The sequence below is a fragment of the Carassius gibelio genome, chromosome A12 (genome assembly GCF_023724105.1).
Source record: "Carassius gibelio isolate Cgi1373 ecotype wild population from Czech Republic chromosome A12, carGib1.2-hapl.c, whole genome shotgun sequence".
NCBI classification, from domain to species: Eukaryota; Metazoa; Chordata; class Actinopteri; order Cypriniformes; family Cyprinidae; genus Carassius; species Carassius gibelio.
Genome location: NC_068382.1, coordinates 16,364,594 through 16,379,557, shown reverse-complemented (window position 1 = coordinate 16,379,557; position 14,964 = coordinate 16,364,594). Strand labels below are relative to the sequence as shown.

Genomic DNA, 14,964 nt, shown 5'->3' with positions numbered 1-14,964 from the left:
TATATTTAAGAAAATAAGCTATTGTATCTTACATTTCCCAATCCTTACTATTACTTCTACTCATTCCATGCCACTGTTATTAAGGTGCTCAAGGGGGTAATGATAATATAACATTACCAGTAAATGTCAACACTAAAAGCACCTGTTGACAGCCATGAATGTGAATCTGAAATATCGTCTCAGAAATTGACATTCGGCGAAAAATTTAAGTCCCACGTACACACTTAAAACAAAGTAGTAGAAAAAAAAGTTTCAACAATTTATGTCATAATAACTAATTAATGATGAAAACATCTCGCAGTTCAGTTAATGAGATCAACAATGTCTCTACAATCACAAGTTATGCAAATACACAGAACTTGTGTATGGAGGTATCGGAGCTTTTACTATTCTGACTCTATACAATATGTGACTTTTAAACCGCTACTGCATGAGAACTGTTTACGGTGCAGAGAGATATGCATTCCCCTCATTGCGAATATGAACTTTGCAATGGTTTTTAACAACGTGTCGTTGCAGTTTCTGTGCTAAAGCTATGTTTTTATGTAGTATGATGCTCCATGTTGATGTATTGCTGTTTTATGTGCATAAACACATCTTTGAAGGCCCTGGCCTGTATCGCTCTGGTATTCCTATTGGCTGAAAATAAAGTCGTAGCACGACTGCACGGTGAGCCCATTGGATTCCTCTTTTCTGCACGAAAAAAAAACGGAAATAACGGAACACCTTGTGCCTCACCTTCCAGAAATGTCCTCCGGCTCGATCAGAGGACTCTTGGTTAATTTGGAGCATGCGCCACATTAATTAGGTGAGAAGATCGACACATCTCCAAAACTGTTTCTGCACAGCCATTTTTGGGCGAGACTTCAAATCCCAATCGGTGGATGTTACAAAGTGAAAGTGTTCGATATTTATGAGAAACGAAAACAGTGCACCATAAATTATACATTTTGATACAAAATCATGTTTTTTTTTGTTTTTTTTTGTTATAAAGCGCTATGTTTGATCAAAACTCTCTCGATATTTGCTCATAATAGAATAACAAAGTTCCACATCCACCCCTTTTAAGAAAATGGTACGGATCAGGCAACACTGGGTTACGTCAGAGAATGCAGCCAATCAGGGACGATTAAAATGTCAGTCTCAAATCAGAGTACCGCCTACTTTATGACGAGCGCAATTTTTTTTTTTTTTTTTATCAGATTCAAGGAGCTGCGGGAAATCTGAGGCAGACGACGTAGTCAGTTGAACAGAGATTATGCTGTAATCTTCTTCATGCACGTAAATGGGCGTTATCCCAACAGTGCAATAAGACTAGCGTTTAGGATTTAAACTACATGTTTAATTGTAACTAAACTAGAAATAAGATATGGTTGGATCTGCCGAGAGAGTAAAAGTGAAAGTAGGCTATGCATGGACAAGTAAATAATCTCAGTCTCACTCATCAGCTCTCACTCTGGTTTGTGGTAAACTTTCTGTATAGCTCAGTTTGTTCTGTGTATATAGACACTGCAATAGGTGACAATAAAGTGACATGTCACTAAAAAATGAAAATTACTTTGCCATTCTACTCATTGTGACATACAATATTGCTTGGCAGCATGTCCAAGCTTCATTTAGATTTTACATTTGTTTAATGATTATGTTTACTATTTTTGTATTTTACTTTTATAGTTTTTCTATTTTTTAGCATTTAAAATTTGTATTATAACAATTTGATTGAAAATATGAAACTGCTAAAGTGACATGAATTAAGAATTTCTTCGTATTTGATTAATCTTCCTTTTGCTTTAAAAACTAGCTCCACTCAAAAAAAGTTTACATGGTTTCTTTATTCTAAAATCATAAAGCTAAAAAAAATCCAGATTTTGAATCACATTTTAATTTCAGTTTTCAGTGTGCTGATAAACTCAGAATATGTTCAGAATATTTTGGTTTTTTTTTTTTTAATCATAAATTATACTTATTTTTTGGGCAGTGCAAGGGTAGAAAGGAAGCATTAGGAGAGGTGAAAGGGGAACAGGGTTTGGTTAACACCTTCAGTTGGAGACTCAAACTTGGGTTGCCCCAAAGCACTGCTAAATATCAAAGCACTTCTCACAAATCTATCTGACTCAGGGTGAAAAATAAACACTATAATAAAATAAATTACTAATTGGAAATTTAGACTCCAAAGAAACCTTGAAAAGTAGAATTTCATTTGTCAAGAACCACTTTTAATACAGACAACTGTATTTATATAGGAGCGACTCACAGTCACAGCCTTTTCCCTTTTCAAATGCAGTAGGAGGTTAATTCACTGATGTGAACAACATGTGGCCTTGCAAAAAACATTCAGAAAAAGGCCTCTCTCCAGCATCTTTGAAATTAGTGTTAACCCAGTGTTTTTATTGTGTGCCTTCATATGTCTAGCAAACAGACACATAACCCAAACAATTTACATCAGCAATAGGAAATTCTGCCTTGTGCATTTTGAGGTGACTAAACTTCATATAACCTTGATGTACTTCAACCTTAATGTAATTTCAGCAGTTACCTTCATCTTTTTTAATGTCAGTGCGGGAGAATCTGAGTTCCATAGTTCAAAGCTTAGGCTGGATTATAAACAGAGAGAATCAATGACACTCTTTTTGTTGTAAACAATGAAATGGACTAACCCACCCTCATTTACTCGGTCTCCTTTTCAAGATATTTATCAAATAGCAAAAAGAAGCACTTGTCCATTCAAGCTGAAGTGCATCGAGATGGCAATAACTTGTGTTTACAAAAAGAAAAAGCATCAGTAAGAAGTCTAATAAAAAGAAAAGGTTTTCTTAAGTTCATTTTTTTAGCTTCTCTGTCCCTCCTCTCTCACTTGTCTCAGGCATAATTGTAATGGTTTATGGATGTCTCTTCTGTAACAGGAGCCATTTGAATGTTTTTGTCTGTGAAATCTGTCATGGTCAATAGAGAAAAGGTGAGTCAGTGAATTGTTCCACTGGGACCTGCAAGTGCGATGACCTGGCTGTTCAGCAGCCATCTAGCATAAAACCGAAAGCTTACGGGATTCTCTTTCACTCAGGTTGATTTCAAGGAAACTTGCGTTTTGGCTTCTTCTGAAAAACTCTAAATGCCACATTGAAAGTGCTAGTGAAGAGCTTCCTCAAATAGTTATTTTTTTTTAGCCTCCAACTTTGTCCTCTGCCATAGCAGAAGTACACCCGACAACACTTTTCAGTTATGTATCATCAGCCAGGGTTTTTTCTTTTTCGGTTATGTCTGTTGACGTTTGTCCTTAACACCCACAGAGTTGTCACTATAGGTCCATGACATGGGCTAGTCCAATGCATGTAGTGAAAAAAAGTAGTGAGTGTCTTTTTATTTATTTGGCATGCTTTCCCTTCGTTTCTTTTCTTTCTGTACACATTGGAAGTTATTATGAGTTGAGAGGCTGAATCTGTAGCTAGTTGCAGCTTTCATGACTGCTAGACCGATATGTCTTGCTATTTTTGAGCGCAAATGCAAGCTATTGCTCGAACTGCTGTACAAATATTTTTCTCAGAAGACTTTTTCTCTGTACTCACACCTGTTATCGTAATACGTAGCCCATGTAACCTGTTTACCAAACAGAATACATGAAGAATATATAATTCACCAGTGAACGGAGTACTTTTTTGCTCAGTGTAAAAGAAGTGAGGTATATGTTAGAGTCTTTTCTTCTTCCTCAACGGTGCACGAGGTCATTTTTGTGGTTTCTTATGTTGACTGATATAGCAGTCGCTTTAGATTAATATTGACACCTGTCGTTGTGGATGTTGCATAAAGCAAACGTTTACCAACGTGATTACCAGTTTCATTGAAAATGTGTTATTTGCAGTCAGCCATGATTAATTTATTGATATTTATGCTTATGTTTAGAAAAACAATGTTAGTAATATTTAACAGGACCCGGTAGAAAAATATAAAAACGCTCATAAGTGCCTGCTGATCTGACTGGAGCCTTCCTTTAAAAGTTTTATGTGTACATTTTTAACGAGGAAAAATGCCTAGTGCACCTTTAAAAACACTGATACTGAAAAGAAATTAGCATCGTGCTAATTCACCAAATCTGTCCACAAAATGTCAGGAATTCTGGATGACTAAATATCTGCATACTAAACATGGAAATCTCTAACCACTAATGCAAAAGGGGGAAACACTAGCGGAAAACAAAACTTAGGAAAGTAATAATGGAGGATGTCCAAATGCCTTCTGTGGAAAAAAATAGTTCCTTCACAGAAAGCACCTGGATAATAATGATGGTTTCTCTCTTTCTTTCTGTTGGTTTCTCTTTTTATTTCTCCTTTTATCTTGGATGTGTTCACATCTGCACCTAAATGTGAAGGATTCTTTGACATGCAGGGCCTGAAGTGTTGTGTATGTGTGAGTGTGGGAAGCACATGATTCTTCCTCTCAGACAAGCCAGAAAAATGAGCAGAAGAAAGATCGTGGTGTTCCAACATATACAAAATAAAATTCAGCTGTGGCTGTGAGGTGAATTTTTTGACGGAACAGTTGGAATGGATCGCCACTAATCTGCGTGACAGACTTAGCTCACCCGTACAACCTGGATGATCTGGAAAAAAACCCTGTCTCATACACACACATGCACATTAGCACACTTTGGCTATGGTACTTCTTCCTACACATCATTTTCTTTTCTTTTCTTTTTTTCTCGATAAAAAACACCTGGGCACTCATATGTTAGATTTTGAGTCGCACCTATTTTACAATGAACAAAACATTTGAAAGTACATGAAACGATATCTGTTTACACATCTTCGTCATTTTAAATTAAACTGTGAACGTTTGATGCAAGATTTGAAATATTGCCTTTAAATACTATAATAAGCTTTGAGAAAGAGCTAGAGTTTGTGTTTGGTCATGGCACACCAATGATCATGAATTTTGCGTATAAATTACAACAATTTTCAATGCATAAAAGACTTTTTGATAAGATGTCTATCTATTCTGCATTAGGTTAAAAATCTGAATTTGATTACAGTTTGTGTTCTAAGAAACTGCTGGTTCACTGGACGTTTTGTTTTGGGTGTGACCAAATTCTCCTAGGCTTCAGAGCTACAACCCTGTCCAGGGACACTCCAGAGAAGAGGAAGTGAGATCATACTGACTTTGTTGTTGGGAAGAGATGTGCGTATTGTGATTGACATCTCAATCTTGCCTTCAAAACATTTCATTGTTGGGCCCTTGAGTTTTCCTGGGCTCTTGAATAGTTTCGTCATCATGGCATTTGTGTCTGTGTTTTCCATAAGCAGCAGTAACTTCAGCACAACACTAGAGCTTATGAAACAAGTAGTTTTGTGGCTTTGGATTGTTCTGGATCACATCACAAGCAATCAACTCATGTACAGGCCACAGAACTATAAGATGTAGAAATCACTTTTGACTCAAAATTGTTTGCACAGATGTTTCTGCCATACTTGGCTCAGGGAAGACAGCTTTTAGTATAAATGTGTGCACTTTATGTCCAATGTTTTTAGTCCCCAATAAAATGTGGCCATTATACCATGTCACTAAGCTTTGAGGTTATTTATATGCTATAGTGTACTTCAAAAAGTTGACAAAACAATTTATTCTGGAATACAGATATTGATAACTCATCTTGCATTCAAGAGTATATTCAAGTTTTTCGCTTATATAGCCTTAGCACAATTAATTATGCTTCTGTAACATATTTAAAAAAAATCTGTTTGTAATATTATAAAAGGGGACGGTGAGCCCTTCAGTACATCCCACCCAAACTTCCTGTTTCATGTCAAAACAAAACTATGCTCGTCAAGCCATTTCATGGGGTCTTCAAATCAGTTTAGTTTCTGGAAAATGCCTGTTTGAGTTACCTTGATGGTCTGTCCCTAGTTAAAGATTATTACATTTCTCTTTACTGTCACACTGTAATGGAAGATGGCTAATGCTTCATGCTGAACGCATTCCCGAGGGTCGCTTGAGTTTCTCTCTTCTTTTATCTCCATCCATTATGATCACCACACTCTTTCTTTATTTCTAGGTCTTAATACATACCTGTCAGTTTCTACCATAATTCTCTGTTTGTTTGTGTTTTTGTCTCTCTCTGTTTCTCCAGTTGTACTTGCCAGCTGTGATTCTCTTTCATTCCTCTCGCTTTCTGTTCCTCTCCTCAAACGCCACTTTTAATAATTCCTTTCTTTAACATATCTTTGTGTCAAGTGAGCCTTACACAAATAACTTTAAGCTGATTTTGCCTCCCTCTTTCTTTTAATGTAGGTTTTCCTGTTTCTTTAGCAGTCCTGTGCATTTCCATTTCTCTTCCTTCCTTTTTCTCCCTCTTTCAATCCTTTAGCCCCCCAAACACACATACACACACCATCTTCTCCCTTCCCCCACACAGCTGGCGCCCTGAGCTGTTAGTCCAGATGGTTAGGAGGGGAGGCAGGGGCTTGTTCTCCATGTAGCCCCACAGCAGGCTCTCTGTCCTGGGCAGCTCTGAGTTGACTCCCCCCTTGACCAACTGGAACTCTTCAATCCCCAAAACCCCACCCACCCAAATAGCACTGCCAGCATTAATCTCCTAAATGATCCCGCCAGGAGGAGGATCAATACTCATTTACAGAGACGCAGCCTGATCCCTTAATGTAGAGCAGTGAGGATAGCCTTCTAACCCCCCCCCCCCCCATGTTGTTGTCTCTCCTTCTATCTTGTCTCTTCTTTTTGCACTCTTTCTTCATGTCTTCATGCCCCACTCCTTCTCTTCATCTTTAGCCCGGTGAAAGGAAAAAGTAAATGGGATTGGAATAGGTAACAGGTGAAGAAATGGATGTAGAGTGTAAAAATGACCAGATAAATTGCTTGTAGTATGAGGTCAGTCGCTTTAATGAAAAATAAAACCTCCTTTGATGAAGTCATCACACCGCTAACCCACCTTAACCCACCCTCAGCATGCCCAGTGGATTGAAACCAGCAACTCTTGGATGGCAGATATTGTTGGATTTTAATTTTGTCCTGCAGGGTGGTCCTGTCACCAGTAACTGGGAATAGAGGCATTTTGGCTTTCAGACTTCTATTTTAATAGCATAGTGAGTGCTGTTATTCACTTTTAATATTTGCAGTAGCATTATTTTTATTCTTTGTTTTCCATCGTTGCAAGAAAATATGACTTCATGTCGAAGTGGCAGCATCCAAGAAAAATGGGAATAGACTGGACTTTCCACAGAATAATGGCCCCCTTCTTTTTCCAGTAGGTTAGCACCAGCAGAGAGAGTGCGTGTGTGGTTTTCAAAACGCCTCATCATTGATCTCTTATGAATCCTGCCCTTCACTGAAATGCTTTTCTCCTTTTTCTTTTTCCCTTAGCCAGGGAGCATCTGTTTTTCACCTTCACTATGTTTTTGAGCTTGCCCGCCAGTCCGCCTGCTGGACCCAAGTGGCACCTGGACTGGACAGCTGCTCTGGTCGCTTGTCCACTGGGAGAATATAATAACTGGTGCCTGGTCAAAGACAAGCTAAACCATGAAATAATATTTTACCATTTCACTATTCCAAGTCCTCACTAAGTCAGCATATTTACAGAGATTTTCTTTCAGGACAGGACCACGTACCAGTGAGATTCCCATTGAAAGTTCAGAAGGACGATATGCGTTTAATCCCACCAGAAGCCGCTTACCTCACTTTTTCCAAAAAAATTATTTCGGCAATGCTCCCAGTTATTGCAATGGTTATGGCCAGTAGGGCAACATAGCTCAAAACCCTTCATTATGGACAACCAAACATATCTGCCCTTTTCCACATAGCTCTTTTCCATTATATGCACATGCAGTGTGTGAATAAATATATACAGGAAGGCAAAGGGCTGAATTCTGACTTTCTTTTCAAAATTCTATGGACATTAATGCTATTATTATCTGTTACTCTGTAAAGGCTCAGAACAGCCACAGACCACTTTGTCCTGTTGAATAATTCACTGTCAGCAGCCATAGGCGAAGTGAACTGGCTTAATGATGAAGGGACAGGCACCTTACTCAGCTCTGTCTGTTGTCTGTTTGATGAAGTGAAAGAGGCCATGGGTTGGAGAGGGTTAGACAGATGACAGGGAGGGTATTTGAGGCTACTGCCAGGGGCATTTCGAAATTAATGTTGGGTTTTTCTATGCAAAGATTCCCTTATGTATTTAGAGGATATTGCTTTCAACACAGAGCTTGTCTTCTCTCTAAACATTAAAAATTAAATTGCCGTCATTTGTCTCCTAACCATTGTTTCATTTCCCTTTCCACTTTCTGTTCTCATGACTCCTACATAGCTCACCTGTAGAGCATTTGCAGATTTGATTAAACATAGATGGCTTTGGAAGAAGGTCATAGCTCCTTCAGACCTCATTATTTGGGTTCATTTTATGGAAACGGTTTTCCTAGTATGATCATACTGCAGTTGAAATGCAAGATGAGAACACAAAGGATGTTGAAATGATTAATTTCAACAATGAAAATTCTGTCATTATACCCAACCTGATGTTGTTTCAAACCCACTGGACTATTTCTACTGAGGAATGCAAAAAGTTATGAACAAGTTCATGAGAAAAATAATGAACTGTTGAAGAAATTATTGATAGTGGTCAATTTATCTCCCTTTAGATAAATTGGGGGGGGGGGGGGGGGTCCACTGTGTTTTCTGAGGTCCAAGGTCAACACAGCCATATACCAGGAAGTTTTAGAGCAGTTCATGCCTCCTGCTGCTGACAAACTTTATGGAGATGCAGATTTCATTTTCCAACAGGACTTGGCACCTGCACACAGTGTCAAAGCTCCCAGTACCTGGTTTAAGGACCGTGGTATCCCTGTTCTTAATTGGCCAGCAAACTCGCCTGACCTTAACCCCATAGAAAATCTATGGGGTATTGTGAAGAGGAAGATGCGGTATGCCAGACACAACAATGCAGCAGAGCTGAAGGCCACTATCAGAGCAACCTGGGCTCTCATAACACCTGAGCAGTGCCACAGACTGATCGACTCCATGCCACGCCGCATTGCTGCAGTAATTCAGGCAAAAGGAGCCCCAACTAAGTATTGAGTGCTGTACATGCTCATACTTTTCATTTTCATACTTTTTAGTTGGCCAAGATTTCTAAAAATCCTTTCTTTGTATTGGTCTTAAGTTATATTCTAATTTCCTGAGAGACTGAATTTTGGATTTTCCTTCGTTGTCAGTTATAATCATCAAATTTAAAAGAAATAAACATTTGAAATCTATCAGTCTGTGTCTAATGAATATAATATACAAGTTTCACTTTTTAAATGGAATTAGTGAAATAAACTTTTTGATGATATTCTAATTATATGACCAACACCTTATTGCAGCGCAACAACACTCATTTCTAGTTTAGACCGTATTAGAGTTCATGAGAGTTAATTTCACTCAACTGATCTGATTAACTGAAACCAAATTAATCAGTTGATCTAAGTTTTTGAATCACAAATGAATCAACTGATATGATTTACTGGGTGCTTCTCAAATGCAAGGATGCATCCTTGTAAGATTGCATATCTAGACTGCCACGTCATAAAACTCAGTCGAAGGACATGTCAGATTGAAGGTTCCTTAGGCAGTATTTGTTTTGCACACTTCAATTGGCCTTTTTTGAAGGATGCATCAGGTAAATCTTTTGTGTCCTTCAATCGACCACAATCCTTTGCACAGATTTTAATTCACTAAAAATGAATTGCCTGAAAATGAATCAACATTGAGCTTGTTCAATATCATTATGTTATGTAAGAAAAAAGGACATCTTCACCATTTGATAAGTGCCCAATGAATCGCAAATGAATCAATGGATCTGACTCATTGAATCAGATATGTTCTGAATAATTCAGACCTGCTCAACTCACTGACTTCATCTCATGCGAGTGTTAAACTTAAGAATCACTATGACCAATGAGGTCGTACAAATTCGTACAACTTAGCCACCTTGTCAAATATGTGCATAGACCACTTTTATTATACTTTTAAGGTTATTTTGCATCAATTTTAAAGTTTAGTTCCCCATACATTGTAATTGCATGGAAGAGAGTGATTGACATCATTTAAATGTTCTCTTTTTGTGGAACAAACTGAGTCATACCAATTTGAAATGACATGAAGGTGAGTTAATAATGACAGAATTGTCAATTTTAGGTGAACTTTTCCAATAGGTGGCACGTTAGGAGCAATGGAGGATGGAAATATTATTTAATTTTACAGTGATTATTATGTTGAATATTTTCTTACATAGGTTTGTGCAACAGGCTTTGATTTGCAGCATATCATTGTTATATTTTCTATGTTTTCACTCATTCAGTGCAGACTATATACTGCAGATCCATGCTAAGTAAAATACCCAGCTGAGGTCTGACAGAAACCTGATAGTCATCAGGTACAAGAATAGCCCTACACCGCCACTGCAGCACTCGCTTTTGTGATGGCAGACCTTCAGATGGTACCATGTTGGTGTTTCAGCCCAATGTGTCCTTGTGTTCAAAGTCATATAAATGCACTGGCTCATGTTTTGGCTGCTGCATTCACATTTCTAACGGCACTGTACTTGACCAGAATTTTTTTTTGTATTGGCTTTAATTGATAAAGCACCTAAAAAACCTTAGGCTACAATTAGTCTTACTAAACTCATTATCTTAAACATATTTCTCTCTACATCTAACTTTTGCCTGGCCTTTACTCTGTCTTTTTTTCTGACTCTCACGCATTCTCTCCCTAGTCAGAGTCAGAGGAGAAAACATCCCTGTGGAACAGCGAGCTCTTTCTTTGGGTGGAGGACTGAATCATTGCAGTGAGGGTCGCATGATCCTCCCTGTGCCTTGGGACACACACTGCATTCCTCCTTCCTACTCAGTCGCACACATACACACATACTCGAACACATATTTCATACTTTAAATTAATATGACTATACAGACCCTGAACAACACATATCTTGATATGTTTGTACCAGTAATCATATGGCAAACAATTTAGACCTAATGTCAAAATTATTAAGAAAACTGACAAATCTTTTGCTAACATGAAGAACTGATTAAACATGCACTCTTTAGTGACGGACAATTTTATTTTCAAATAAAACAAAAACTCAGCTACATCAGCCACTTATAACATCAGTCATGTGACAAGATTAATAATTAAAAAAGGAATGGCACTACTTTGAAGTCCTTTGAATTCAATATGGACTAAATAAAAACAGTTATACATGATTCAAAACTTATGGGGAAAACTGACTGCCATATAAAAGATTTAGAACTGCCTGAATGATCTTGGTATCATGGTATACAGCCATTTGAAAGTTTTGGAAATTCTATCTGAAGTTTTATAATCATAAAGTCTATAACAAATAAGATATTTGGGGAATAGGAAAATCGTCACAAAGACTGTAAATCAGTTCTTATGAAATTGAGTTGCAAAACCTATAGTTCAATATAATTTTAAATTAGTATAATATTTGTTAATTGTATCTCCCAAAATCAATATTCCAATGTAAACATATTTTTGCAATATCTTTTTGTAAAAGTGACATAAATGTAAGGTTTTATAATGAAGACTTTTATTGTGCAAGAGTATGTTTCGACTGTGACAACTTACCCCACACAGGCTACTCAGTACTGCTGCATATTGTCACAAAAGGTTAATACGTGTAAACAAACTGTATTTTTTTTTCTGGGAAAACAATGGCAATGTCAAACACTTTTATAATTAAAATACTTTTTTTTCAATAAATAAAACACTATTTTTTTACGGTCAATTTAAACATTATTTTTTATTATTATTAAATAATCAAATAAGATTCTCTCTTTCTTATAGCTGTTCCAATGGTCAAATAAGTAAATAATATTAAACAGTCTTTATTTTATTTATTTATTTTGAAGATAGTACCTTAGGTTATGGCTGGACAGACTGATTTCATTAAAACTAGTTTATAAATGTTCATTTTATTAAAAAGTGTGAACTAGCCAGTGCCCCCTATATTAAAAGTTACTGTCTACTTTTTACAGTGACTAGTTATATGACACGCAGCTTTCTCATCATGAATGAAAAAAGTAGCAGCTAAGATTGTGTGTTGGTGCGTGTCCGCGCTAAACAGGTGCACGCGTCAAACTTTCCCCGCCCCCATCCTTACTGTAAAAAAAAAAAAAAAGGTTGAATGTTTAACATTGCGCTCTTCTGTGTGACGGGCTTGAAAATGTTTGTTTTGTCCAAAGACTCACACTTCTTTCAAACTGTCAATCAAAACAGATGTTCCTTTCCCTGCACATGGAGAGTTTGATCGGTGACCGTTTCGGACAGGCAGCAGCGCCGCAGGGAGCGAGTGGTGTGAGGGGCGGGAGTTGGCCAGAGAAGGGCATCTGAGCGCCAGAGAGAGAGGTATAGGAGCCAGAAGGTAATGTCGTAAAGCCGAGTGTCGTAAACCAGGTGCAGGGAGGGGAGGTGGAGTAGAAGGGAGGGAGGGGAGGTGTGGGGGCGAGAGGAGGTGACTCTCCAGCAGCATTTAGACACAGCGAAAGGATCATGGCGGATGGCCCCAGGTGTAAGCGCAGAAAGCAGGCGAACCCGAGGAGGACAAACGGTGAGTAAAAACCCTTCGCTTTGCTTGGCGACGGCTGCTTTCATTCAACTCTGGATTCCGGGCCGCTGGCAGAACTTCTCGAGCCCCACAAAGTGCTGGAAAGTAGCGCCGTGTTATAGCCCCTATCTGGTGTACCGTTATACCTGCCGCGCTCGCGACTCTCTCACCGCCTAGCGGCGCACAGCGCGAGCGCGGACCGTTATACGCAGCCAGTCCCATACAAGTGACTCTCTCGCTTTTGTTTCCCCTTTTATTTGTCTTCGCCTTGAGTTCACTTTATAAAGCCTTTGAATTCGAAAAATAATAAATAAAATCCATTCTATTCGAATCGTTTACGTTACTCCTGCTGGCCGTCACTGGTGGATTTTCCCCCTTAGATTCGAACGAACTGAAACTTATTTTCTCCCTCAAAATGTACCTGTTTGGTCCGATGCGGGTGTTTTGGTTTCACGTGAATCAGTTTGAGCGATTGAAGTGGTGGAAATGCTTTCATAAATACATGTTTGGGAATAGAGCGGTTGCTTTAGAAGATTTTGATTTATTTTCGTTAACAGCAAACTTTGATATATGTGCAGTGGGCTGTTCCGCTGTCTGCGTGGTAGTAACGTTAGCTAGCGAGCTAGCAGAATCCTAAGAATAACCTTTATTAGGAGTATGCATTCATGTTAGCAACTTAGAATACTATTTATGTATACATGGCTTTATATCGCCGTTGTGACAGTTTGGCTTGTTGTGCTATCTATGGTAGAGCTACAAGTCTCACTTTTGTCATATAGCTCATAAGAAACCTGATCACAGCAGCACACTTGTTCTCTGTGTTGCTGCGGGATTGGAAAACAGTGGCATGCGTGCAGTTCGCGGTGATGTTTGACAGGGAAGTTTCTTCTTGAAGTTTACAAAGCAAAAAATGACGGTGTGTTTATGTAACAGTCCTGCCAGTCCAGGCGTCCCTGCGGGATCGGGGCTCAGGGCTCGGGAGCACGATGCCGGTTACAGCAACCTGTTTGTGCAGCCAGCCTGCCACATTTCTAGTTGGGTGGTAACGCTGAAGAGAAAAGGAAAGGAATCTGAAGGGCTGTCTGCTGCTAGAACAACTGCTGCAGCCTATATAAGGAATGCGTATACATCCCGAGCAGCGCAGAGAGTCCTGATAAATCGCGCTGCTGCAGCTGGATTTACTGCACTGACAGTTTGTTTTTGGGGACTTTATGCATCCGCTTTGTAATGCACGTCCGTAGCTGTGTAGGTTTCGGGTTTATAACATAAAGTCGTTGCTCTTTTGAATTCTGACGATTTATCTGGTAAGCCGTGTCCAGAGATAAAGATGTGAGCCTGAGTAATTTTACGAAGGAAATCGATAGTGAGAAACATGAGGCGTGCTTTACTTATCGCTTGCGCGCGTGAGCTAGGAAATATAAACTCGAAAAAACATTTGCGTTCGTCCAAACTGTTAGATCAAAAGTGCACCGTTCTTCATTTCGTCTGTTCATCTGTTGTGTTAAGTGTCTTTATTTTTATTTATTTATTTTTTTTTTGAGAAGAGATGAGCAAAGACACTTTTCCACAGGCTGACGCCATGCGCGCGCCTTGTAACGTAGCGGTTCTCTCAGCAGCATGCGCGTGTGTGAGCGACCTGTGCCTACCTGATCGGAGGGGAGGATAAAAATGTCACTTCGATTTTCATAAATGCCATTTGGCCATCTCGCTGTTGTTTTTTTGCTAACTGAAATTGCTGACAAGGAAGGATTCCTTCTTTTTCTCTTTCTGAGATACATTGTCTCATTTTGAAAGCAGACGGGAGGCGTTTCTCGTGCGTTGCAGCAAATGTCAACTTGTGCAGGTATAAAAAAAACAAAAAAAGATGTATGTGTAGTGTTTTTTCGCATGCCTTCTCACTCTCAGCTACTGCTGTCGTTGTTTTTAACTGCAGAAAGGATGGGTGCTTGTTATCATTAGGATTTCTATAGCGCTTAGCTACTCTAGAAAGCATCGCTATGTTATAGGTGCTGGAGCATCGCTCATCATCTTTTATGAGATAAAAGCACAGGCGTGTTCTGAAATTGTTTCGAAACCTAGAATGATTTTACACCATGAGGATTTTGGGTCATTTTGCAGCGCTTTTCCTCGGTGTTAGGTTGATATAAGTGCTTTGTCATGGGTGTTTGGCTCTGCTCACCGCACTGCAGGTATCTGAACGCGGAGACGCACCTGAGCCGTGCAACAGCACCTGCTTGAACATGTTTTATCATATTAACACCTCCAGATAGAGCTTTTGATGACGTTACGTCATTTAATTTTAAACTCAGTCATTCTGTGTTAAATAAAGCTTGTTTTATAATTTTAATCTGAATAAC

General features: G+C 38.8%; 2 protein-coding genes across 4 annotated transcripts in view; one reads left to right on the top strand and one right to left on the bottom strand.

Annotated features, from left to right (window-relative positions):
- Positions 1-895, bottom strand: part of LOC128025310 (zinc finger protein 438-like) — a 38,007-nt gene extending 37,112 nt beyond the window's left edge. For both annotated transcript variants that reach the window (XM_052611545.1, XM_052611544.1), the window contains exon 1: positions 739-895. The gene's annotated coding sequence lies outside the window, so the exon portion shown is untranslated. The remainder of the gene's footprint in view (positions 1-738) is intronic.
- Positions 896-12,489: 11,594 nt separating this feature from the next.
- The window catches only part of zeb1b (zinc finger E-box binding homeobox 1b), a 55,612-nt gene continuing 53,137 nt past the window's right edge, over positions 12,490-14,964 (top strand). Inside the window, exon 1 of one of the 2 annotated variants that reach the window (XM_052611531.1) lies at positions 12,490-12,610. In XM_052611531.1, coding sequence (XP_052467491.1) covers positions 12,553-12,610 — 58 coding nt within the window. In that variant the 5' untranslated portion in view covers positions 12,490-12,552. The remainder of the gene's footprint in view (positions 12,611-14,964) is intronic. The other variant, XM_052611530.1, reaches the window with a different exon arrangement.